This window comes from Syzygium oleosum, unplaced genomic scaffold, assembly GCF_021117445.2.
Source record: "Syzygium oleosum isolate NSW1041296 unplaced genomic scaffold, Sole_v2.1 Sole_v2.16, whole genome shotgun sequence".
Lineage (NCBI taxonomy): Eukaryota > Viridiplantae > Streptophyta > Magnoliopsida > Myrtales > Myrtaceae > Syzygium > Syzygium oleosum.
In genome coordinates, this window is record NW_026607500.1 from 2,320,118 (window position 1) to 2,346,005 (window position 25,888).

General features: G+C 39.1%; 2 protein-coding genes across 3 annotated transcripts; one reads left to right on the forward strand and one right to left on the reverse strand.

Moving 5' to 3' along the window:
• The first annotated feature begins 2,568 nt into the window (after positions 1–2,568).
• Positions 2,569–7,482, forward strand: LOC115686564 (proteasome subunit beta type-6). The gene is made up of 8 exons (XM_030611906.2): positions 2,569–2,839; positions 3,054–3,130; positions 3,516–3,571; positions 4,451–4,523; positions 5,802–5,913; positions 6,553–6,626; positions 6,966–7,040; positions 7,151–7,482. Exons 1-8 carry the CDS (start codon positions 2,737–2,739, stop codon positions 7,280–7,282), a joined length of 702 nt encoding a protein of 233 aa, XP_030467766.1. The 5' UTR covers positions 2,569–2,736; the 3' UTR covers positions 7,283–7,482.
• Positions 7,483–10,891: 3,409 nt separating this feature from the next.
• On the reverse strand, positions 10,892–25,671 carry LOC115686557 (L-arabinokinase-like). Of its 2 annotated transcripts, XM_056318771.1 has the most exons (30): positions 25,511–25,671; positions 25,146–25,253; positions 24,550–24,618; positions 24,279–24,362; positions 24,019–24,095; positions 23,595–23,661; positions 22,718–22,775; positions 22,537–22,604; positions 22,402–22,464; positions 21,956–22,009; positions 21,752–21,854; positions 21,563–21,672; positions 21,356–21,475; positions 20,663–20,719; positions 20,401–20,573; positions 20,152–20,314; positions 19,647–19,730; positions 17,817–17,942; positions 17,407–17,537; positions 17,230–17,311; positions 16,444–16,531; positions 15,502–15,545; positions 15,287–15,382; positions 15,134–15,210; positions 14,276–14,476; positions 14,009–14,174; positions 13,024–13,095; positions 12,133–12,336; positions 11,421–11,533; positions 10,892–11,324 (listed from the first exon to the last, which is right to left on the reverse strand). In XM_056318771.1, exons 1-30 carry the CDS (start codon positions 25,619–25,621, stop codon positions 11,225–11,227), a joined length of 3,069 nt encoding a protein of 1,022 aa, XP_056174746.1. In that variant the 5' UTR covers positions 25,622–25,671; the 3' UTR covers positions 10,892–11,224. The 2 variants fall into 2 exon arrangements, with proteins under 2 accessions (XP_056174746.1, XP_056174748.1); XM_056318773.1 differs by lacking the exons at positions 24,019–24,095; positions 24,279–24,362; positions 24,550–24,618; positions 25,146–25,253; positions 25,511–25,671 and having other exon boundaries at positions 22,545–22,604.
• Positions 25,672–25,888: the final 217 nt, after the last annotated feature.

A 25,888-nucleotide genomic window follows, 5' to 3' on the forward strand; every position in this document is an offset into this window, starting at 1 on the left:
AATGCTCTCACAAACACGGCCTATTTTCCTATCACTATTTCACTCAATATCTCAATTGAAAACTTTCTTGTGTCTTGCCCCGCAAGCTCCTCTCAACATAACTCAGCAGTCAACAAAAACAACATCGACCATCCCAGCACTCACGATTCCATATATAGTGGGAAAATTGAAAAATGTGAGGAGCCAAAGAATTGCCATCACATGCAAAACCAAGTTTCGTAATCGCCGAAATAGGAGGGGAAGAAATAACCGAAAACTTCTATTTTCGTGGCTTAGCTAATGTAAAGGGAAAATGACACAATTAGTCCCCGAACTTTGACCCAATATGCAATTCGGTCTCTGAACTTTTAATTTGTTCAATGTAGTCCCTGAACTTTAGCCTAATGTTCAATTTGGTCCCTCAACTTTTAATCTGTTCAATGTGGTCCCTGAACTTTTAGTGCATGTTCAATTTAGTCTCTGAACTATTTGAAAATGTTCAATGTAGTCCTTCCATTAATTCAAGTTCAGGGACTACATTGAACATTTTCATATAGTTTAAGGACTAAATTGAACATGTACCAAAAGTCCAAGGACCACATTGAACATATTAAAAGTTGAGGGACCAAATTGAACATTAGGCTAAAGTTCGGGGACGACATTGAACAAATTAAAAGTTCAGGGACCAAATTGCACATTGGACCAAAGTTCAGAAACTATTTGTGCCATTATCCCTAATGTAAATTCCCCCAAAATAAAACGATCACGATCTCTGATAACCGATAATCAGATTATTAGCACTAGGAAGAAACTAGAAAAAAACAATTCCTACTTGTGTTTCTCGAAGAACTCTGCTTCATATGTGCCTGACCACTGCCAAAATTGATGGGAAACAAGGCAAGCATCGAATGAAATATCCCCACATAAATCTCATCTAACTTGGGGAGAATTTTACCTATATCTATCAAGCATGAGGACTTAAAGCGACGAAATTGAAGGTCAACGGACTTGAAGCTTGCAACGACAGAGCACTAGAAAGGAGAGACGACGGCAGATGACGGATAGAAGATCGTGAGAAGCGAGAGAGGAGTGACGAGGATTGGCGTGAAGCGTCCGAGAGCAATTTACTTGAGCAGTGGGAGAGGAAGAAGAAGGGAGAACCCTAATCCTAAGTTAATTTGGGGATTCTATCCAATTATTTCTACTCAATTGCAATTTTTAGACAAAATTGCCTATGTTCGAATCACCGGAAAAAAGTTCTCTGGCAAAGATTTAGCCATTCAACGAGTTTAGATCCTTATTTGAGACTATCTTAGCCATTTCAAGCCACTTTGAATCAATTTTTTTTTTTTTTTGAGAAAATGATCCCACTCGAGCCCTAATATGAAATTTAGGAGAGTTAATACTACGAAAAATCTTAAATTAATACATCTCTGATAAATTTACCCCGAACTAATAATCCCAAACTGATACATTTGTGACAAACTTACCCTCCGTCAGTTTCCATAAAATTGGATTAATACCACGAAAAATCACAAATCGGTATATTTATGACAAACGGAGGGATAAAATCTCAAACTGGTACATTCGTCAGCTGCCGCGTGTCACCAAACTCAACAATTTGACGGTAAAATTTAACGAAAGTTAACATAGGGTAAATTTATCATAAATGTATCAATTTGGGGGTGTCTTTGGATAAATTTATAATAGATGTATCAGTTTGGGGTTTTTGGTGGTATTAACCTAGTATACGGGTAATAAAGAGGTTAAAACAAGGAAAATTAATAAAATAATTGTGAAAGTCTTTTTTTTTCCACCAAAAAAAAGAAAAAAACAGAAGAGAAAAATACATTTTCGCAATAAAACCATCTGACTTGCGCTCGACGCCAAAATTGCCTAAGTTAATTTGGGGATTCTATCCAATTATTTCTACTCAATTACAATTTTTAGACAAAATTGCCTCTATTCTAATCACCGGAAAAAAGTTCTCTGGCAAAGATTTAGCCATCCAACGAGTTTAGATCCTTATTTGAGACTATCTTAGCCATTTCAAGCCACTTTGAATCTTTCTTTTTTGAGAAAATGATCCCACTCGAGCCCTAATATGAAATTTAGGAGGGTTAATACCACGAAAAATCTTAAATTAATACATCTCTGATAAATTTACCCCGAACTAATAATCCCAAACTGGTACATTTGTGACAAACTTACCTTTCGTCAGTTTCCATAAAATTGGATTAATACCGCGAAAAATCACAAATCGGTATACTTATGACAAACGTAGGGATAAAATCTCAAACTGGTACATTCGTCAGCTGCCACGTGTCACCAAACTCAGTAATTTGACGGTAAAATTTAACGAAAGTTAACAGAGGGTAAATTTGCCATAAATGTATCAATTTGGAGGTGTCTTTGGGTAAATTCATCGTAGGTGTATAAGTTGGGGGTTTTTTGTGGTATTAACCTAATATATGGATGAGGAGGTTAAAACAAGGAAAATTAATAAATAAATATGAAAAATCAGAAGAGAAAAATACATTTTCGCAATAAAACCATCTGACTTGCGCTCAACGCCAGGGCGAGTTGAAAAAGGGTCAAAAAGCCTCCGCCTTTGCTCTCTCTCTCTCTCTCTCTCACACACACACGCACAGACTCTCTCCATTCCCCAAGAACTCCCAACTCCGGCGACCGGCGAGACCACCTCGAAGCCGCCGCGCCGCGCCGCGCCTCCGCTAGGGTTTCGATCGGGACCCGACAATGGAGCCCAGCCTGAACGAGCCCCACTCGATGGGCACGACCATCATCGGAGTCACCTACAACGGCGGCGTCGTCCTCGGCGCCGACTCTCGCACCAGCACCGGTAAGGCCCGCCGATCCCCGATCCGTACTGCGGCGGGTTTTGGGGGGGGGGGGGGGAAGTTTTGGGTGATGGGTTGTTCGCAGGATGCCTCGAATTCGCGTGGGTCTGTCTCTTTTTTGATGGATCTGGATGCGAATCGGCTGCTTCGGGCTGAACTGGCGGCGCTTGTGAACGCACGTTTGATTTGCTTTGTTGGGTTTGTGTTTGCTGGTAGGGATGTATGTTGCCAACCGAGCGTCGGACAAGATTACGCAGCTCACGGACAATGTGTACGTTTGCCGCTCTGGATCGGTGTGTTCTTTTCCCCCCCTTTTCTATGCTGCGTTTATGTTTTTTCTCCTGGACGTTGTTTTTTTTTGGGTTGATTTATTGTACCCTTTTGTGTTGGTCTGCTGTCGGAAGATATCTTTTGATGTCGGAGTGTTGCAGCGTGTGTTCGTGCAATTCGTCGTTCTTGAGTTGAAGTGCTTTCTTGTGGAGAAAATTGGATATTGAGAACTCTTGGAATGAAAATTAACTGCCGTTGTTCCCTGTTTCCCTGATTCTCAAATGGGTCCGAAATTTAAGCCGATAATCTCTCCAGTCTCTTTAGAAATGACGAACTATCTTTTTTGGTTGCTGTTGTCGACCACTCACGGGAAGATACTCAAAAAGATTTAGTTTCTGTTCTTTGCAGGCGGCGGATTCTCAGATTGTCTCTGACTATGTCCGTTATTTCCTCCATCAACACACGTGAGTGATCGTTTTGTGCTTGCTCTCCTGTACATCATATTATCCCTTAGAAGTTGTTATTGGTGCCTTTAAGACTTCGAAGGTGTGGCTTTCTGTAGAACATTCGGATATGCTTTGATGCATATATAATTAAGTATTGGAATGTGGACGGAAGGATGTATATTGTTTGTGGTGTGGAGCGTGCAACTTAGTTTTCAGCATGCCTCATAAGGGGGGGCTTTTGCTGTTCATTTTGCTTCTGTGGAACTGTAGATTACTTGGTTATGTGTACTGTCTCAGTTTACTCATCCTATGATAAGTCCCCGCATGTCTTTCCATGTTGTTAACGTTGGCTAACTTTTCTCGAATGAGCATTCCTGGTTATGTGGCATCAACAAAATACGACCATTGTCATCAGTCAGTACTAGCATATAAGGCTAAGTTGAAAAACCCTCAGATAGTAGAAGTATGGAAGTTCTTCTCTTTGTCATAAGTCATTCTTACATATTCATGTTGAAGTGGTTGAGATACTGATGGGCATCTTGGAATTTTTTCCTTATTTTTTTTTTAGTAATCCAGCCAGATATGGTTGTTTTATGGTGGCAAGCTGTCACTTTTTTGCAATTTATGCTTACGTCTAGTTAATAACACTCTTTAGTTTCATCTGCTGATATAGAGATATGTTTGGTGGCCAGCAGTTAATTCGCTCCATTTTTATGCGTGTCGAGTTGATAAACATCCTTCAGTTTTGTTTGATAATGCAGACACATTGAATATCAATTTGAGTTTTCCACAAATGCATCAAAATTTGCTTTAGTTGACAGTTCGAGTTCTTGTATATGATCTATGATATGGATTTTATGTTATTTGCAGTGTAATGATATTTTTCTTTTCATGCAGTATACAGCTGGGTCAGCCTGCAACTGTCAAGGTTGCTGCAAATCTTGTGAGGCTGATATCTTACAATAACAAGGTGCATACTTTAGATCTTATTGTATCTTCTAGGTTTCTGGTACTAGCATTGATTTTTGCTTATACACCGTAATTTCTAAGTTCATTGTCATGCTAAAACTTAGTGTCCATTTTCATTTTCCTTGAATGAATACCTTAGTTGGAATCAAGCATTGGTCGCAAAGTCCAGAGTTGGGAGTTAATTTTGTGCTAAGACAATAGAGGTGGCAGTTGTTGACGAAATACAGTGACAAATTTGAATTTATGAGTGCAATTGTAGCTTGTTCATTGGCGCCAAATTGATAGCATGCATATAGGTGCAGAAGCAGTGGTATTGGTAATTGATGAATTGTAACTCAGAAGTTTGCTAATTACTGTATCCCTCTTACTGCCCTCCTACTGCATTGTAGGGAAAATTCTTTTTGATTTTTCATTTCAAGGACAATAAAGTTGTTGGTTTTTCTTTTAAATCGTCTTTTATCGATTCATATACTGTTTCAGTCTATTAATTTATTTGGGTTTTTCACAAATTAGCATATTGGAATATGATTTGCATGGGCTGCTTTGAGAAACTCGGAATTATTGATGAATAAGCCGGTTCAGTTTGACACTGGCTCTGCCAAACTGAGCTTGAGGCATGAGTTCTTATTGAAGTCCTCTGATCTTACCATCTGCATGGGATTGCAGTCATATTTTGTTGATGGGAAGATGTTTCACAGCTTCATATAGCCATACAGGACATCAGCAGCTCATGAGTGCATTCTTTGATCAGTTTTGTGCTAAGCTGCCGTGAAATATTTTATGCTTGATAATAATAAATTTTCTTCATATTTTATATTTGAGAATGCTAGAGTAGCACATTCTTCTGATAAATCATTCATAAAAGTTATCTAGGGTGCATTGGTAGTTGGCAGTCCACTAAATGTAAACTTAAAACATGCTTCAATGCTCGAGTCTATTCTTCTTTTGAGCTACTTCAGTAACAAAGCTCATCTTTTGGTATTGCTTAACAGGAGTAGTTAAGTGAAGACGTTACATAATTTGTTTGACTTGATTCCAATGTAGTTTGGGGACTATCTTGGATGAAATCTTTAGAAGCCTAAATATAGTACATATTTAACAGAGAGTGACTTTAAGTTCTTTGATTTTTTGAATATGGATACACATGGAAGTTATTTAAACAACAGCAAAATTTGTACTAGTTTTAATTTCTTTGTGGATTTTATCATTAGACTTTAATATTCCTGATTTGAACATGAGCATCTACACTGGCTAAGATTGAACTTTTGGGCAATTGCAGAACATGTTACAAACTGGACTTATTGTTGGCGGATGGGACCAGTACGAAGGTGGTAAAATTTATGGAATTCCTCTTGGTGGTACAATCATAGAGCAGCCTTTTTCTATTGGAGGTACTTTAATATCTATAATTGAATCGCTTCCTTTTTATTTAAAATCACTAATGAAAATGCGACAGGGTTCATGGACCTAATTTCTCTGGTTTGCTAAAACTATCAGACAATCTTTTACTGAGTGTAACATGACCATTTTGGCAACTTGTATTTCTCCTTTCTGATAGAGCATAGTCAATTTGTCAGTTTTTCGTTGTTGGTCAGTCTAATGAGCTTGGAATACGAGCAGTGTGAAATTTTCCTATGAATGTACCATTCAGTTCTCTTGCCCTTGGTTGAAGGTGGACCCTTTTCTGCTTTGTTGCAGGAGTGAAGGTTGTTTTGTGGTTTTCAAATGCAATGTTTTGGAAAAATGTCATTTCCGGAAGTCCTTTAAATTCTGCTTTGGATTTATGGCTTATCCACTAGTTTGATTCTTTTTGTTATATCCTTTGCTGCTTAGTCATAGACTCCCATCTTCCTTTTATTGGCAATTCTCAGGAAGTGAGCTTTTTACTTCTGTAATTACGCCGTTGATTCTCGCTTACGTTGGTGGCAGAGACTTTTAAAAATTTTGGATGCTCTAGTGTCAAATTTCAAGAGTACATTATATGGAAGTTATTATCTTTTGGCAATGTATAACCAGGATGACTTCTTCAGGTTCTGGCTCCAGCTACTTGTATGGATTCTTTGATCAAGCTTGGAGGGAAGGGATGACCAAGGATGAGGCTGAGGTATGTAGATGATGATGAACCATTTCATAGATAAGCCTTGAAGTTTGGTTACTTTTCATATGCAGAATTGCATGTTGACAAGAGTGTCGTCGCTGACATTCTCATAAGGCTAATATTTAAAGAGCAAATTTGGCTACTGTTTTTTGCAAATGATTTCTGAGATTGCTATTGAGAGCTGTTCTTTTAGTTGTGTATTCATATTCCTAATCGATAAGGGATAAAGGAAAAGCGGGTAGCCCATAAATAAACAAGAGTCAGCAAAAGAATAAGAGGCCGTTTTGATTTGTCCTTATTTTCTGCGCTCATCGTCACTTAGTTCCTTGCACTACCCTTTTGCAGCAACTGGTGGTCAAGGCTGTTTCCCTTGCCATTGCACGAGATGGTGCTAGCGGCGGTGTTGTTCGCACTGTTATTGTAAGATTTATTCTTCGTACTTTCAACCATTCCCAACCAAACTTAACTCTTGCAACGCAAATACGGCCCATTTGCTAAAGCGCCTTTCGTTTCATTGGGTGCACTTTCAGATAAATTCTGAGGGAGTGACGAGAAACTTCTACCCTGGTGACACCCTTCCGTTGTGGCACGAGGAGCTGCCAGCGCACAACTCACTGCTGGATATTCTGAGTGCTCCGAGCCCTGAGCCAATGAGCACCTAAAAGTGGCCGAGAGCCAGATGCAACTTAACTTATGTTGAATCTCTTTTTCCCCTGTTGTTCTTAAAGCAGGATCTCCATGCAACTCTTTGCAGACTGTATACAGCAACCTGTGTCTTTAGCACATGAAATATCTTTTCCTGTGTGGTCTCATTGATGATTAAACTCCATCCGAGTTGCTTGGCTGCTGATGGCTTTGTTGATTATGTGGGCTATGATGACTAAAGAGAGCTATAGTGAATCAAGTAAAATGAATGACAAATGCATCGCCTAGACCGCGTTTCATTATATCTAGACTTGAATATGTGGAACAATAAAAATATTAAACTTACTTTTAGTTTATTCAAACTATTCTTGATTGAAGGCAATGTTTGGTTAAACATAATAATAAATTTTTATTTAACGATGTTTTCATTAAACAATGCTTTTCATGGTATTTTAAGGACAAGATCAAAAAGAGAATTATGGGAAGCTTGTGAATTTTAATGCAACTGATATTAGATTCTAGATCCATATTTTTTGGTAATTTCACAAGTCCGTAAATTTACAAAGCGATCTTGTAAATTCAATGAAAAAGCGCAACACAACTTGTTCTTAGGGATCTTGAAAATAGTTTTGAGAAATCTCAGTTAATTTTGTCATGAAAAGGAAGAGTTTCTATATGGAAATGATTTGTGATCTTCTGGCGCCAAAATGATCAATTAATCAAGAGAAAGTTCCAAATAAGGTGCCATCATTTCTCAAATAAAAGCACGAAGTTGACTTTGTGTCAAATAAAAATCTGAAGTGACATGCCAATCTTAAATAAGGGCCCTGAAGTGATCATGAGAGTCTCAAATAAGGGCCTGATTTTGCCGGTCACCGGACGGCGAAATATTTCGGCTGGCAACCAGCAAGGTCAAGGGCATTTTCGTCCAAAAATAATTTTTTTTTCTTTTTCCTTTCCTTTCTTTTTTTTTTTTCTTTTTTCCTTTCTTTTCTTTTTTTTCCTTTTCTGATCTTCTCTTTGTTTCGCCGGTCGCCGGTTGCCGATCGCCCTACCACTGGCGAAGCCCGGGACGGGCTGGGTGAGGGCCACTCTCACCGAATTGGGGCGAGACTGCCCTTGAAAGCCACCAGCAAGGGTCTCACCGCCCACCCGTCACCCAGGCGAGGTTGGCACTCGCTTATGGCTTTTGACGGTGGCCTCGCCCAGGGCAAGGGTGGCCCTTGCCCAGATCTGGTGAGGGCTGGCTCGCCCAGGGCAAGGGTGGCCCTTGCCCAGATCTGGTGAGGGCCGGCTCGCCCATGGGCGGTGAGGGCAGCCTTGCAACAGGCGAGGTCGTCCCTCGCCTGTTGCCGGCGAGGCCACCCTCGCCTAGCCCTCCTCGGGCTTTGTCGGTGGCCAGCCGGCCGGCCACCGGGGAAGCACAAAGAGAAACCAGAAAAAGAAAAAAGAAGAAAGAAAAAAGGAAAAAAAGAAAAGAAAGGAAAAGAATTCAAAAAAGTTAAAAAGACATAAATACCCTCACCATTCATAAAGTTAGGCCCTTGTTTGACATAGAAATAACCACTTCGGGCCCTTATTTGACACAAAGTCCACTTCAGGTCCTTATTTGGAATTTTCCTATTAATCAATTAATATAGATGTACAAATCACTTTTCTGATTATGAGAAACAAAAAAATTCTGCTTTCAAGAGAATAGTTTATGTTATTCTTTGAATTTTTGAAATTATCAAATTCTATCCATACGGTAATTTTTGAATTTTTGAAATTATCAAATTCTATCAAATTCTATACGGTAATTTCATGTGAAAAATTGTTCTTTTGCTTTTAAAAAACAAAAGGAATTGTTTCTATAAACCCAGCCAATCAGCCTTTAACTATTTTTTTAGGTATTTTTTTTCTGCTGGTAGATTTGAAACTTGTCCTTTTTTTTTTCCTTTTCTCGTTGAATAAGCTTCAATTGTGGTCATTAAATTATAGTTGATTTTACAATCAGGTCACTGAAACTTAATTTCAATAATCCGATGTGCTAAAAATTTTCTTCCTAAGTGATGCATTTTTGAAAAATAATCCAACCGATTTTTTGGATGTAAATTTGAATTACAACAATTCGATATATGATCATCTTGCAAAGATATCTCAGTTTTTTCACATTAGATGATGCTACTTTTGCCCAAAAAAAAGGGTTTGGATGGGATTGAGACCTACCTTTACCAGCTATTGGAATGGGCGGGGCTGTTATTGTAATCCCATCGGGCACAAGTGGAGAAGCCCAATACCAACAATACATCTAAGTCCAAACTTATCTTTCGCAAACTAATCAAGGTCTCTCAAGATCGAGAATAGCCTAAGTGATTGATTCTGTCACCTTCAACTTGCAAACGCAGTCTTGGATCACTCAACCAATCATCTGGTGGGTTCCAAATTAGATGATTTTGCGAGAGAACATTAGCACTTAGAGAAAAGCCATTTACGATAATTCATTGTAACCAAGAATATAAGAGTCGTAGAAATGAGGTGGTACGGTGCAATACTGTACCTCTAAAATCTCTTGCCGATAACTAGGCAATGGAAACATCGGCACCGACATCACCACTTTCGTCGATTCTTTTAGCATAATGATTCACATTATACCATGGATAGCGAACTCATAGTTTATGGGTATCATTTAAAAGCATATTAGGAATGGCATGACAAAGAAAACTTTGGAAATCAATGGTGTCATGTCGTTTAAAAAAAATGGAGGAAGATGGTGAGGCAAACCTCAAATTTTCACTAAACAAACTATCTAAAAAGATTTGCTCACGTGCACTCTAATCCAAATTCTTTTTTTTTTCTCCCCCAGATACCTTTACTGCAATTATGCATAAGATATTAGATTTTATGAGACCATTGCTAATTGTTCTGAAAGCTTAAGTTAATATATGAAGACGTGCTTTAATATTTAATTATTCCATCACTTCTCCTCGCGCATAATCTAGTTTTTTTTTTGATACTAAGCATGAACATATTTAATTGTATTCTATCCCTTCTCCTCATGCTTAGTCTAGTATTTTTTTTAGTACTAAGCATGAACATATTTGATTATATTTTATCGCTTCTCCTCACGCTTAGTCTAGTTTTTTTTTTTTAATAATAAGCATGAACATATTTAATTGAAAAGATAAATGATATCTGAAAAGATTTGAACTCAGAACTTTATATGTTAGAAAATCCAACCTAAAAACTTAAATTTATAAATGGAGGAAGACCTATAAATATAAAGAGCAATTAGAATCCATTATTAAATGGTGTGCATCAATATTTCAACACCCCTATCGCGTGCAATCCGGATTTCAAGCTTATGTCAAGCAAGGTAAAGTCTTTTCATTACCTAAAGACATACCGTAAATCATTGAAACCACCTTATGTCTAGGTAAACTTGCGAATTCAACCAAGATATTCCTCCCTAACATGTTGGCTTTGAGCCCCATTGATCAAATCAATGTCAACAGAAGCGAAAGCCCATCTTCTATAATCCTTCCATGCTGTAAGCAACTTCAGAAATGACAAAATGAATCACAGAGTTTAACTTTTTTTCCCACGAAATGATGGAGGACGCAGCTAATTTAAAACAGAAAAAGAGATGAGAACAAAGAGACGTCTCCCATCGCTCTAAGATAAGAGAGAGCGCTTCTTTCATCGAACTGGTACGACAAATCCATCTCAATGGGACGCAATGTAAAGTTAAGTTGCGCAGCGAAGAGAAGCATCTAAGTAAAAGAGAAGAAGAAAAACGGAAACGGCACCGCGAATAGCGATCCAAATTGCCGCTCCTTTCTCAATTGTATAGTCTCCCTCTGATGCTGGTATTCTTTAAGTAAATTCCATATCCTGCTTGAAGAGCAGCTTCTGCTAAGCTATTCAATCTCTAAACCCCACCTTATTTCTTACTTACATGAAATATGATTAGGGGGGCACTAAGTTCCGATCAAATTGACTTCGTAGCAGTGACTGATTTGACTAGTGGAGATGTCCAGAGGCAGAGGACAAGTCCACGGATGCCACTTCGAGCTGACCCTTCACAGTGGAAAATCCAGCACAGCCGGGATATAACTATTTAGTAAAGGCTGTCTAAATTTTACTATAGCCATTGGCTAACAAGAATCAACCGACTTGGCAGTGCTGCGTCGGCGAATTTTCAGGTACCCAAACGTCCCGGCACCAGGCGACGAACCCTCAAAGAGAAATGGCAGATATCCCGTGGCCTTTTTGTATCTCTGTTGAATCTGGACAACCGAAATCACATTAGCATGTCGATTGAGCTTTGAGACATCATAGAATTCACGACAGATAGGGAAAGGTTTGCACTAAAATTTCCACGCACGTTGTGGAAAATGCAATAGAAAAGAAAATGAAAAACATGATTGTTCAATGGAAAAAGTCCATATTATTAAACTAAAAATAGCCAACGGAGCTTGGTGCCAGTATTGCCCAGCTTAAATCTTGGGGGAGCAGAGAAAACCTTTCCCTTATTAGCTGGAGTACAAGTGCACTTGCAGCAGAAAACTTATAAAGATTAAGATGTCACAAATGAGACGGTTTCAAAGAGAACAAAATTGAGCACTAAGGGACCTAAGCTGGGATTGTTTTATGCGGAAACAGATCAGAAATCCAGTTCAGGTTGTGAAAATATAACCTTGATCTTCTTTTTCTACCAAACAGATGATCCTTTATTATAAATTTCCAGACCACGTGAAAGGTTCAGGAAAAAGGATTCCAACCATGGCTATAATTGCAAAGTCAACCGACAGATACATTGGAATGCTGCTAATTGGCACAACAAAAGATTCCATCATAATAATTGACAGTGGGAAAGGAATACTACCTCGAGAATTTGTTGACTGCTTCTCAGAGAATTTCTGCCGACTGCACAGACTGTACCACCAGAACCACCACCAGTAATCTTTGCTCCATATAAGGTTCCATCATCATGTTTGGATCGTCTGCTATGCTGCATCTCTTGGACCAACCGCACAAGTCTATCTGTTCCATCTGAGCCAAGTCCACATGCACTATAACTATAGTGGCACTGCAAAAGAAAAATTAAGATCCAGGATTAGCCACATACTCGCTGAATACGAAAAAAAATTACCAAGTGGAAGCATCAAGCAATTCCATGATCCAAAAATGACGTGAAGTCCTTTGACGCCAGTCCCCACATAAAGAACCATACACCACATTGACAAGGGTAATGAAGCGCAACTCTAGCAGGGAGCATGCCATTGTTATCTGGAACTCATACCAAATTAACGGATCCATATTGATGGTGATTTATTTGCTTCTTTAGCAGCAATACTATTCAATTTCTCTAGAAATAAGTGTGAGATCATGCACCAGAAACAAAAATCAGAGTAAAGGAACCTGGCTTCATATAACATGCTTGAAGAAAAATTCCATCATAAAAGAAACAATCTAATGCTGCGGAGAAAGTGGGCTATAAACCACAATCTTCTGAAATATGCATCGTGATTGTTTTTTTGATATATGTTCAATAAGCAAAATGCCTTATTCTACTTAGTACCTTGACAGAAAAATTCAGACTCATCTATTATATCATGAAGATTCACGTATGAATGTCTTCACTTAGAGACAAACTGATTAGCCTGACAAACATCACTGCATTCTCTTTCTTTTTTCAAGTTTTGTTTTTTTATATGGAATTCAACAGTCAAGGCCATAATCAACAAGCCATGCAATCTTGACATTCTTTATGTACCTGATATAGTAGTTCTCCAAGTGCTGTCAATTGCTCATCTGAACTTGCAGATGTAAGCAAAGCTTTGAAAGCCTACACATGAATCATCAAACATGTTTAGATCCATTCATTAGCAAAAGCTTACACAAGGGAAAAAGCAAGGTACATCTGCATTCAGTTTGTCTAGGTGCCCAGGTGTCCCCAGGGTTGGTTGGCGCTCTACATATGCTCGTAGAAATTATGGTGTCCAACAGCAATATATGAAACACGGATATCCTTTTAGGAGATGTACTAAATTATGCCATGAAGAGACACTCAGGCAATCTGTAAAGTATGGTGATGACCATCTCGGCTGGGTTCAAAGCAAGTAAAGATCAAGGAGCTCATAGAGTGAGCTTGTGTACATGGAATACCCGATCTTGGACTGACTTTTCGGAAAATACCACCTTTTTTATTTCTTGTTAAGTGGGCTGATAAGCTCAATTCTTTTGGCATGAAAGTTGGTGGTCAAGTCCGCTAAATTTTCAGTTTTTAGAGTTTATTCTATTTTGCTAAGGGGATGCAGCTTTAAGCTCTAATTTTTCTTCTATGGAGGAAGCTAGAATCCTTTCCTTGTTCCGGGACAACCAAATTATGGAGCATGCCTATTTCAATCTCAGGAGTAATAACGAGTGGAGGAGGGATACAGGGGCTAGGGACAGATTTGTACATGTAAAGTGAGAGCAGAACCTCTTCAAGTGATTCGTTTAATGGCTACGGGCGATACAGAGTAGAGAAACGGGTGACAATTTACATAAGATATCATTCTACTTCATATTTTTGTGTAACAGATATGAGTTTACATCATCTTGAAACTGGTTTTCGTGGTGCCTTATTAATGAGGGTCATAATCTGATCTCCTTTTTCTACCTTTTTCGGGCAGATAGCAAAAATCAGGAAGAAAGATAGTAGCGCAATTGTCCTTCGTAAATGAGGAAAGATGCATCAGAAAAGATCAACTCCTTACCTTGACCCGGAAGTTTTCATAAATGGGGTGTCTAGCAGAGGCTCTCACTCCATAAGTACGCTTGTTATCGATAATAGTGACTGGATCATTGTGATCAGCATATTTTTCCACAAATGTCTCCCCCAGAATGGACTCAGGAAGCATACTAGCGTACAGAGCTTCATACCTGCAGTTTAGAGAGAAGATTGACAATTAGGGAACAATGGTAACATATCACATTAAGCACAAGTGGCGACCAAAGTTTCTAAGCATATATTTAAAGGACACCTGTGAGGTGACAGGTTGCATAGATAATCTAATGAAGCTTCAGATTCAAGAAGTTCAAGACCATCCTCCTCCACTTCATCTTGATTTGTCCCATTTCCATTCGATAGAGTCCCAGACAACATAGTGCTTGCTGTGGACTTTATCATCCTTCGACCCATAAAGGCACCAATTCTGACAGATCCATAATCTGCACCTCCAATACTGCCAATAGAAAAGACCAATTTATCCAAAGCTAAAACATAATAGAGACTGAGCAAACTCGCACAAGCTAGGGACAACCATAAGCACCGATTAAGGGTGACATGGTGCCTCAAAAGAAAGGGCCGTGGACATAGTAGAAAGGTTGTGAGCCACAGGAAAAAGTGGCCAACAAATGAGGACCCAAAGTCATTCTCCAGGGAAAGCCAAGGAGCTAATCACAGTCATAGACAGGAACCCCTTCAAGCAGCTATGAAATAAGGGTTCGTGCAAGAAGGGAAAAGGTACACATTTTTTAAGTTCAGCATTACATTTTTCAGGGATAAAGATTCCAAAATGAAACTGAAAATGCGATTATAGAGGTTTTTCTTTTGTTGCTTGGGGGGTGGGGGGAATTAGCTTGAGAAAGCATGATTTAAATGCAAATTTCAATCCTGATCTAATGAGGAAAAAGTAAAAACACTTGGAGAAGAAACAGACTAGACTTGAAATAACCTGAGCCAGTGATAAGAAAGCAGATCTTCTGTCAAAACCCACAATTATGAACAGAATTAAAAGACAACTGGCGGCTCGGCCAAAAAACAGTACAAGCTTGCATCAAGCAAGGTGGCTGAGTGATAAACCAGAATCAGAGAATCCAAACAACCACACAACTTATACCTGTGACGAATTCCTGAATCAATTCCCCAGAATCGGACATGACTGGGAATTCCTACAAGTCCAATTACCTCAGCAGGCTGCACAGCACAATTCTCACATCACTTTTCATTCAACAAGCACGGAAGATCTTTAGTTCAAACCTGAAAATCTTACCTGGCAGACCATGGCAAGAAGCTTGTTTGCTTCCCCACAAGCAGAAGTCATCTGGTCCATTACACCGCACGGAGCTCCAACAATGTGGTTCTCTACCTATTGCATATGCTTTTCCAAAATTACAAGCGGAACCAAAAGATATAGAAATAATGACTCAACTGAAAATCAAGAAATTGAATAACAAATTAATTAGAAGATCGTTCTGTGAGTCACACCTTCTGGCAAAGCAAAGCAAGATCCCGTGGGCTAATGTTTAACCCTGCCATGTTTTAGAAGATCATTAAATACATTAATTCATACAAAATTCAACATGAAATATGATCAACAACCCCTGTTATATGTGCACTTGTGGAAAAGCTGAACAGTGATGTCACAGATTGTGCAAACCCTTGCCTTCTTTATTGATTCTCTCTCCCTCTCTCCTCAAAATCCTAAAATATTTTCAATGTAATTCTGCTCCATCACTATCAGATGTCAGTAAGATCCAATTATTCAAGTATTCTCCCAATGTTTTCTACCATGTCTCCTTGAATAGTCCCTTATCCTTTCATCCTCTATATAGTTTTGTCTTCTTATTGATGCGTTTAAAAACAATTGCATCTTTCCTTGTCCTTTTATCCTCAAGTAACACTCCAGCAGAATACATAACATACTTCTTAACTATCAACAATTGCGTGTAAGCCGGAAACTTCACGTAAATAAGAAGAAATGGACATAACAACATTATACAAACAAGAGGAGGCAGGAAAACAAGCATAGTTCAACAGGTAAGTAACGGGATTCAAACATGTGACCTGTGACTCTATTACCATAAAAGACATACCATTTTTCCCAAGATTAATCTATTAAATGGAAGAGACTACGTGTGTATAGGCCTGCTATAAAGCCCTAGGTAAGAAATGTGGAACTCCTCACCAAACTGGTATGTGCAAACATGGGTACTTCAAAGAAATTTTTAAGAGTTGTTTTCATCCATATTTTCATCCAAGATCCAAGAGGTCTTGGATTTGGTTCCTCTACTCTCTTTACCTATCCTAAGGGGAAAAAAATTCCTCATCCTAATGAGATGCAGTCATAATTATCATCCATCGAGAAAACATAAAAACATCGACATTTTAAGTGTAATCATAGATGACATGTTGACTAAAGAAATTTACCATGAGCAGCAGCTATAGCAGACATGCTAGCAACCTCAACAGAGGCAGATGAAGATACACCTTTGCCCTCTGGAACAGCAGAGGAAACCTGAAAGTGCAAAATTCTAATAATCAGTATCTGGATAGGGAAATCAGCATTGTGTAAGAATATCATACTTAATAGATGATAAAATTTCTAACAAAAAGCGATATCATAATCATAAATCCCCAGGAAAATCAGGGAAATAAGATAAATTTACCACAATAATGACTCTAATAACAATCTGAACAAACAGTTGACATGTGCCATGTACGCAATACTAAGTTAGTCGAGAACAGTTGAAATGTAGTAAAAGTCTACAGTAGTCTAGACCGCGTAGCAGGGATGCATGTAAATCTGACACATTGCAAATGTACAATTCTTACAGTCAAAACTATTTGCAACAATACAGTGTGTAATAGCCGATATCACAGTAGACTCTGTACTTCTGTAGTAAAAGGTAAGTATCCATGCTACACCAATGAAATGCTTTTGGGCATTGAGTATTAAAAAAAAGAACTTCCAAACAAGGAAAGCTCACAAGAAAGTTGACAACAACCATAATGGACAATAAATCATGTCCAGAACCATAAGCTGATTCCAACCAACTAATACGAGAAACATAAAGGAGTTAGCTATGCCGAATTAATAAGAAAATGGACAAGAACAAATAAAGAGTAGAAGAAAGAAAAATAGCTGAGAAAACACTCAAACGGTGAAACAACCATATGTGACTAAATATATCTTGAACAGATGTGGTTCCTTACAAGCAAACTGATACTGTCCTTAAAGCATACACCCAACTCTGTCATTAGAACAAGAATAGTGCCTGCAACATAAGCTGCCCACCTGAAATGGGAATTTATGTGAGTACAATGCATATTAACACCCAAAAAGAAAGAAGATGAAAAAGAAGAGGAGATCAGATGGGACCTAAGACTTACTTTTGGGATGGATCACGGGCAAAGAACTCCTTTGCCTTCACATATGAAATTGGTTTCCCGCCATCCATAAAGTCAGACAAATCCATGTCAAAAGTTGGTCCACGATTGCTTAATTCTGATCCATATGATACCTAAGATAAACATTTTCAAAAGAAGAAGATTAAATCAGGTACTTCCTAAATACAATAACACTTAAAGAGTTGTTCGCTTAAAAATTATAGACAAATTCCTGAAAGGCTAAGACTTGTTCTGTTCAAAATTAGAGATAAAGTCCCAAAAGGCTAACAAATGTCCTATATAAGAAAAATCCAAGATAAGTCTCCTTCAGGTCCTCAAATAGAAGGAAAAGATACAAGTTAAACAACAAGTAGAATTTGAAAGAACGTATTTATTGTCAACTGGAAACCTACAATCTGAAGAACAGGAGTTGGTCCTTGTCCTCGGGCTTGTTGGCGAGCCAGAGCATGTTTCCATAGTCTGTGCCTGCTTGGATGATTCCTCTGAACAGCAACATGACAGGCTTCTCGAATAGGCATCTGAATGCAGTAAGTGCTGAAGCATGTTATTAGACTAAATTACATATAGATACCTCACACTAGTCTACTGTAGTGGTAAACCTTGCAGAAGTGGGGAAAAAGTCTCATAAAACACGACATACAGAATTTTGGAAGTTTGTGAAATTCGACCCGAGAGATATATAATTTCTAATGGAGTTGATTAATAGAGAAAAGGTTAGCAACTGAAAGTAATACTTCTCAAACTAGGAGGGACCTGTTATAGCAAATGGCAGAATGGCTACGATTATGAGAATGCAAATGGTAGTGTCAAAGAAAAAAGAAAAGGTGAGAAAAGAAAAGGATACAAATACATCCAAGTTCACTCATGCCTAGGCAAAATAAAAAAGTTCCCCACCAAGCCACAAATAGATGGCATACGATAAAAACCCATGACAAAGCAACCAACTTGGAGAATGACCAACTATTCATGCCGTGACAAGCTTCAACTGGTGAATGTGAAATTAAAAGTGAGAGTGCTTCAAGTTCTAGGTGGGAAGTAGACTGGCACCGGTAAGTAAACATGTCAACAGGAGATGGAGAAATTGTAACTGAACAGAAGGAAAACATATTCTGGGCATAGAGAACATAAAAGTGACAAGGCTTAAACAATTAAATGCATATGCACACGAGCTTAGAAACATAGTCACTTTTGATACAAATTACAGGTATAGTTTGACAAAACTACACTATACTGAAAGCCAGTGAAAACATAAGAAAAGAAGACAGCAGTAAAAGGATCAATGCAATTATATTTGACGCATGTCTGCTCAATTGAACGTAAGAAAATGAAAGTCAAAGCATTTAAACAAAGGAACTCTGGCAAAGGGATGCCTTCCATAACTCTATCCCTATGGTGATGAAAGGGGGTATGACCTGAAAAGGCAAGGCAAAGCAGAAAACACTAGCAGTATGGAAAGCAAATGCATGGGACATCAAGATATTTACAAGGCCAAGCAGATAAGCAACACACAAATGCTTTCTTGCATAAACTAGCACCTCACCATCTCCTTTTATCGCTGCTTCACTACACAAAATGTTATTCATCCAATTTGATAATCTGCAATTCATTCACAATATAGCCTCTCCCTCTATAAAACAATTATGCTTCCGTTGGAAATCCTTTTAACAATTATGAAAGATCATGAAGTCCTACCCCATTGGAACCCTTTTAACAATTATGTATCATCAAGAAGTCTAGACCTAATTGGCATTTTCTCCATGGGGCTGATCCACAACGTCCTTCTAAGATTGAAACAAGCAAGAGGGAAAGAAAAAGAAACGGGTAAAGTAAAATTATTAGAGCAATTCAAGTATATGCACTCACAACTGGCGAGAACTGATCATTCATGAACATCTAAGCACCAGCCACATTGAAAGCCAATTGATAGTCGTCAACTAAGCACAATTATTCTGAATAATCGGAAAAAACTTCAGCATCCATCAATTTAGATCATCTATTGTCTATCTATTATTAATGTCTAAATTGCCATGACAGATCGGAAGTAGTTTTACAATGTGGAAAGATCACATGTAATGTGAAAAAAATCACGTGAGAAATAGAATGTTACTGAAATAAAGGAAGGCAACAAAGACTAATGCTCTCTTCCCAGTAAGATTCCGCTTACATAATTGACTAAAACCATTGTCGGATCATAAAAAGTAGTAAAAAGAGGACATTCTAACCTGCAACACAAGGCTTCCTGAATAGTCAGCAATTCCACCCATTACATCCAACCTTCCAGGTGCTCTTGTGACAAATATTTCTTCCTGTTTAATTATTGTGAAAACAGTCAAATCAAAATTACAACATTTGCCACCAAGTCCCATATTGAAGCACCAACCCACTCCACATATACAGTAGAAGCAAGAAAAATGTTAAAAAATGGCCACGATCAGTTTACAGCTCCACTCACTACACAAAAATTCAACTAAACAACACTAACAAATTACTGAAACTAAAAACGGGACCCTTTGCAGAGTATCTCTCACCGACTTTTGCCAAAAATCAAAAGTCAGAAGGATTCATTACTTTTGCCACAATTGGAACCCTTTTTAAAAGAATCGATACACAAACATTTACCTCCACATCCCACCCATGAAATTTCCAAAGAACTCCAACAAGTGTTTGATCCATCAAACAGGAAGAGGAATAAAAATGCAGAAACTAATCCAAATAAGATAATCAGACCTCCCAATTAAAGAGTCCGGCAGCTGCTTTACGCTCCCGCATCTGCCTCTTCTCAGGATCCCTTCCACCTTCACTCACAATTTCTGACAAACTCCTCAAGAAACTCACTGTATCAGAGAGCCCGTGAAGATCTCCATGAAGAATTTCAAAATCATCAGAGCATCTATAAAAGGTAGAAAAATCGTGTCAACAACTGCCAACTAAGTCCAAAATTGATCGAGTATATGGCAAATGGTGAAACCAACTCACAAAGTCATTTGGGAACTTTTCTCACTCATTCCAACTTTTGGTGATTCAGCGCTAAGGCCCAGTTCATTTTCAGCATTTGCATACCAATCTGGGATCCATAGGTCTCTTCCAGGCATTCTTTGCAGCTGATACCCAAGAACTATAGCGTCACGCAGTCTACTTGCCCCACTAAACTACATTTTGTCAGCAAGAAGAACAAGATTAATACTGTGCTAGAGAAGAATAACCTAGGGTTAAGAAATAACAGTTCAATTATGATTACTTTATCTGATGCATAATTTCTCCCAGTGGCTGTCTCCTGCAATATGTAAGCTGCTTCCTGGAATTTTGCATCACAAAATATCAGGAATTAATTCAATTAGATGAATCTCACTGGCATGCAGCTGGAACAGATTAAAATGCTCAAAAAGCATCATTGCATTGAGCATTGTACAATATGGATGTGCTCTTTTAGCTCGACGCATGATGGAAGCCACAAAAAGTTGGAAGAAATACAAATACTTTGATGCAGCTAACAAGTTGATATTTGTTCAAACAAATGACTGGTTTTACCAAACTTTGGTGGATAGGGGTGTTGCATTTATCCATAACTAAAATAAGAGTCCTAAAAATATGAGGATTCTTCTTTTGATTCAATTAACAGTCTTATCATTTAGCATTTGAGAACTATTAGGATATTATTATATTTCCTGTTTTCATTATGAGTGGAATTTAATGTTTCTTCTATCAAAAGAGTTTATGAAGATCATTAGCAAGTTTTGCTTTGAATTGATGTAATCCTTCTCTTAACTGTGATATGCTTAAGAAACCCTAAGTGTGAAGCTTTAAAAGGTTTAGGTATGATGCCTAAAGAGATTTATATGTTTTGAGGGGTCGTTCCTTGTGAATTCCCTTCAAGTTCCCTACAAAGACGTATTGTCCTACCTGATAGTCTCGTAAGTTCTAGAAATGTTACCTCGCCACCATTAATGCCACCTTCATAGCATGGTTTCAGACTGATCGCGTGTTCAAGGTAAGGTTTCCAATGGCCAGTGAGTAAGTCCCTCCTAATCATCTCTACTCCAGCTTGATAGTACTGCAGAAATCAATGCAAAAAGTGAACATAGACACAGCACTCCCACTCCACATAAATATACATATACAGAGAAGCAGTGAGAAGTACCTCCAGCATATTCCTCAAGAATGGTTCTTCATTGAAGTAATCACGCCGCACAAACACAAAAGGACGCTTGTATGCTAAAGACTCACTGACAGTACCATATCCAATTTTTCCTGATATAATGACAGAAATAAGATAACTAAGATACGCAAAATAATGTACTTCAGATGTCACTACAAGTTCCCTACTCACCAAGCATACAATCAGAGGCCGCAATGAGATCAGGTGTGTATGCATCTTTAGCAAGCTTTACAAAGTTCGGTGGAAGGTTTTCGTTCTCAGATGCACCACAAACCTATATCAAATATTATATCAGTCGTAAGAAGGTGAACTAGGGCCACAATGTAAGTGGCTTTTGCATAACGTGGGCTCTAAAGGACATGCAACAGAACATACCAAGCCCAACCAACCGGGAGGCAAGTACTTTTCCTCCAACTTCCAGCCTGATGGCTGCAGGTAAGGCAGATTTTGACACAAATGAATGAGAGAGCAATAGTTCAGGAAACAAACAATGCTGCTGGTACAAGTAAAAATTCCTACTTAACATAAGTGACATATCAGCATGGTCCAAAGCACAAATTGCTAATATATTCTCACTATTATCATATGAACACATAATGCAGAATATGTAAAATCATCAGTGAAAAGATAATAACAAGATCACATGAAACCTCAAGTTGGAAGTACTGTTGTCACGTAGTTGAAGAAACAGACCAGTTACAACTATCAATACTTCACCCTTTAATCTAAAGAAATTTTTTAGTTTCCAATAAATGTATCTGTCTTCTTAAAGCAACCCAATTATTGTATACAAAACTATCAACCACTTGAACTAAGCTCACCTGTCCACCAAAATTGAGGATAACTAGCTTCACATCATCCCCAATTCCAAGTTCCTTCCTCACCTACATTGAGATACTGCATTATACACAATATTGGACTACAAAGGATGTCAATTTGAGTTTTGGCGATCAAACCTCCTTACGGGATTTGTGCAACCTTCTGACAACCAACGGTACATCTATAACGTCGCGGAAAGCGGGCACTGTAAAAAAATGGCATGTCAAGAAAAATTCACAATGTGGACAATGTCCAGCTCTAACTGAGATAAATAAACATAAACACCCATCACTATGACTAATCAATTTAATAACTTACTTGGGCAATATCCTGGGAGCCGGATTAAGAATTCACAATGTGAATAGTCTTCTGCTATCTGTACAAAGTCATAATTTAGCGAAGATTAAAATTTCAAGTTCCGGAATTAAATTATCTCACTATCTCAAAAGTTCAAAGGGGGAAAATTAAACTTTGTGAAGAAAAGTTGAGCAACCATAATTGTCACCTTCAGTTTCATATTATTAGGGCCTTCTAACTGAAGAACGGAAAACCACAAAGAACTATATATAGTCCACATTGAGTACACTTTGTTTTTCAACTTGGTAAGATAGAGTTATCATTGTTAGTAAAAGGTTATGGTGTACGAATTTTGTTCAGCAAGAGGAGGAGGAAGAGGAATTCCCAAAAACGAAAGGGCAATCTCCCTCTCTCTTCTAAGTAATTAGAGGCTTAATGATGAAATTAACTAACTAGGGAAATTTTATTCTGCCTGAGCATGATTGAACCACTAAACAGGATTGGTTCTGCAAAGTTACAGGTCAAAATCTATTGCTGCCCACGCCTCCAATGTTTACTTTCTTCTGTATAATTTATCTAATTCTGTCATTCAATTTAAAAAATTAATGGAACAATACCTCTCTCTCACTCGAGAGAGAGAGAGAGAGAGAGAGAGAGAGAGAGAGAGAGAGAGAGAGAGAGATGTGTGTGTGTGTGTGTTGGGGCCAGGGGGGGGGAGGGTCACGCGCGCGAGATCCTAACACTAAGAGCTCACTAATATGAAAAGGACTGAATTTTCAGCAAGGATTTCCAGAAAAGACAAGTTTAAAGCAAAAAATCTGATTGTACATGCATAACATTGGTAATTCCTAATAGGCAAAAAAGAGGTGTTAAGAAACATTTGTAATATCATAAATACCTGCCAAACTATCTTACGATGATGATTTCCTGCAGCCATTACGTATTCCGCATAGATGAAGTCCCAACTGCGCAGATCCCATCAGATAAAGATCAAATTACATCCAAGATAAAAAAAAAATCCATATTTTTTTTATAAATTAGCGTATTTAGACATGTAGAACAAAATTTCACAGGAAAACTATGTAAATTACAAAAATAAGCCAATCATCTCCGATAAATAAGCATTTAATTTTCCAGAAAGTCCTTAATAATTTGAAGTGACCTCAAACCCATTAAGATTAGCCAGTAGCTGATAGAGATGAGCATGCCCCCAAAATAGAAAGAGTAAAGAACCAAAATGTGAAAAATTCAAAACCGATTGTAGAAAGATAATCGAGAAAGGAACTGATATCCAGGGAAAAGAAGGCAGCATTCGGGTATACCTGAAGTTGGTGACACAAACAGAGCGAATTCCAGCATCTGCTGCAGCACGGCATGCGACTGGAACAACATCTGAAACCTGTTCATTAGCAAAAATATCATCATTACTGTTCCATGTTACGTGGATGATCCAAACAAAATACTATCTCTAGAGAAAACAAGCAGTCCAAGAACAGTCAACATCTCAAGCTGTAGCAATCAGTAGAGAGATCAGAGATTGAATTCACACTCAAGGATAGACGAAGACAAGTCAACAGGTTACCACTAAGTCAGCTTTGATGGAGTTCAGCCACTCTACTTCGGTTGCCAGAATAGAAGCACGAGGGACCACGGCTGTCTCGGAGTACTAGGCGGTCACATTACAATAGAAGAGTGAGCGGCGTAAATATAAAAAAGTAAAAATGATATATCATCGATTCTTAAATTACATGAGTATAGTGGCCCCAAAAAAAACACTAGTATCAACTGCAAATAGATGATCATAACTAAGAAAACATCGCGCCTTAGGAAAGACTCAAGTGAGTTTTCTGTACCTTTTCCAAGGAGGCAAGGCGATCTACTGTCAATGCATCTGCTTGAACTGCCCCACAGTCCAGCAAAACCTGATAAATTCACGGATTACAAAAAATAAGCTCAACAAGAAGACAGCTCCTTTGAAATGAAGGTAATGCCGGACCACTAGCCTAGTCATGGAATTTGCCTATACTTAAGCACAAAAGGATCAGGGAAACAACATGAAAGACGCAATCCAAGTTCAACGAACAGGAACTTGCAAACTAGACTCCGAGATTCACGCGGCATCGCAACCCACGACGCGAAAAAAAGAAAAAAAATAAAATCTTTCTTGCAATGGCTGCTTAGTTAAAGAAGCCGCAACATCAAATCAACTACCCAAAAAGTAAAGCGAAATGACAATTCATGATCTTGCATTCATTAAGGAAAGTGAGAATGCTGAAGGCCTTCTGTTGATTTCACAAAATTTCATCCTTTCGTTCCAAGAAAAACGATGCGGATCCACCAACAACGTCCCCAGCATCCGTCAGCGGAAAGCTACCAAACAATTCGCAGCTGATCGGAGATCGGACACCCAAGACTCGAGTAAAAAGAGCGGGAGCGGGGGGGGGCCAACCTTGCGGATGAAGAGCCTGGGCGACTGAACCTCGGAAGTGAAGACGAAGTCGGGAGCGCCGGTCACCACATGCACGTCGTGGCCCGCGAGAATCAGGTGCCGAACCACCTGCCGCACAGAGCGCGAAAGAGAGACGGGAGAGTCAAAGCCAGCACTGACCGATCCGGACGAGCTTCAACAACAAGAAAACGCGCTCCGAACACCATCTCGGACCCAACAATCTGGGACGCTCCCGCAAACAGCGGGGCGAGATCGGGGGGACCGCGAGAGGCATCCGAATTCACCGGAGAACGAATTCCCCCAAAGAAAGAGGAAGAGAGGAAGAGAGAGAGAGAGAGAGGAGAGAAGAGAGGAACCGGACGGACCTCGACGACGCGGGTGGCGTGGCCGAAGCCGTGGCCGGTGACGTAGTAGGCGAGCACGAGGCGGGTGCGGGACGACGACACCCCGTTGGTCTCCTGCTCCTCCACCCTCATCCTCTCTGCTCTCCCTCTGCTCTCTCTGCTCTCTTGCTTGCTTGCGAAGGCGCTTCCTTTGGTCAGCGGGGGGGGGGCGTTGGGGAAGGAGATGGGGAGGTGGGGTTTTGAAGACGGGATGGGAGAGAGAGAGAGAGGGAGAGAGAGAGAAAGGGGATGGGAAGCGACGAGAGAGAAAGGTCGCGATCACAGAGAGAGATAGAGAGGATAGGGACGAGGACGAAGAGGGAAGGTGGTGGCACTGGAGTCGAGTCAGCAGCGTGACCA

Excerpts from the sequence above, each read along its gene's own strand:
- LOC115686557 (XM_056318771.1), bottom strand. The coding sequence starts at position 25,621 with ATGAGGGTGGAGGAGCAGGAGACCAACGGGGTGTCGTCGTCCCGCACC. Across the intron at positions 22,010-22,401 it reads TCCTCAATTTTGGTGGACAG|CCATCAGGCTGGAAGTTGGA; the intron begins GTGAGCTTAGTT and ends CCTTACCTGCAG. Across the intron at positions 15,383-15,501 it reads TTGCTTTGCTTTGCCAGAAG|GTAGAGAACCACATTGTTGG; the intron begins GTGTGACTCACA and ends CATATGCAATAG.
- LOC115686564 (XM_030611906.2), top strand. The coding sequence starts at position 2,737 with ATGGAGCCCAGCCTGAACGAGCCCCACTCGATGGGCACGACCATCATC. Across the intron at positions 3,572-4,450 it reads TATTTCCTCCATCAACACAC|TATACAGCTGGGTCAGCCTG; the intron begins GTGAGTGATCGT and ends CTTTTCATGCAG. Across the intron at positions 4,524-5,801 it reads TGATATCTTACAATAACAAG|AACATGTTACAAACTGGACT; the intron begins GTGCATACTTTA and ends GGGCAATTGCAG.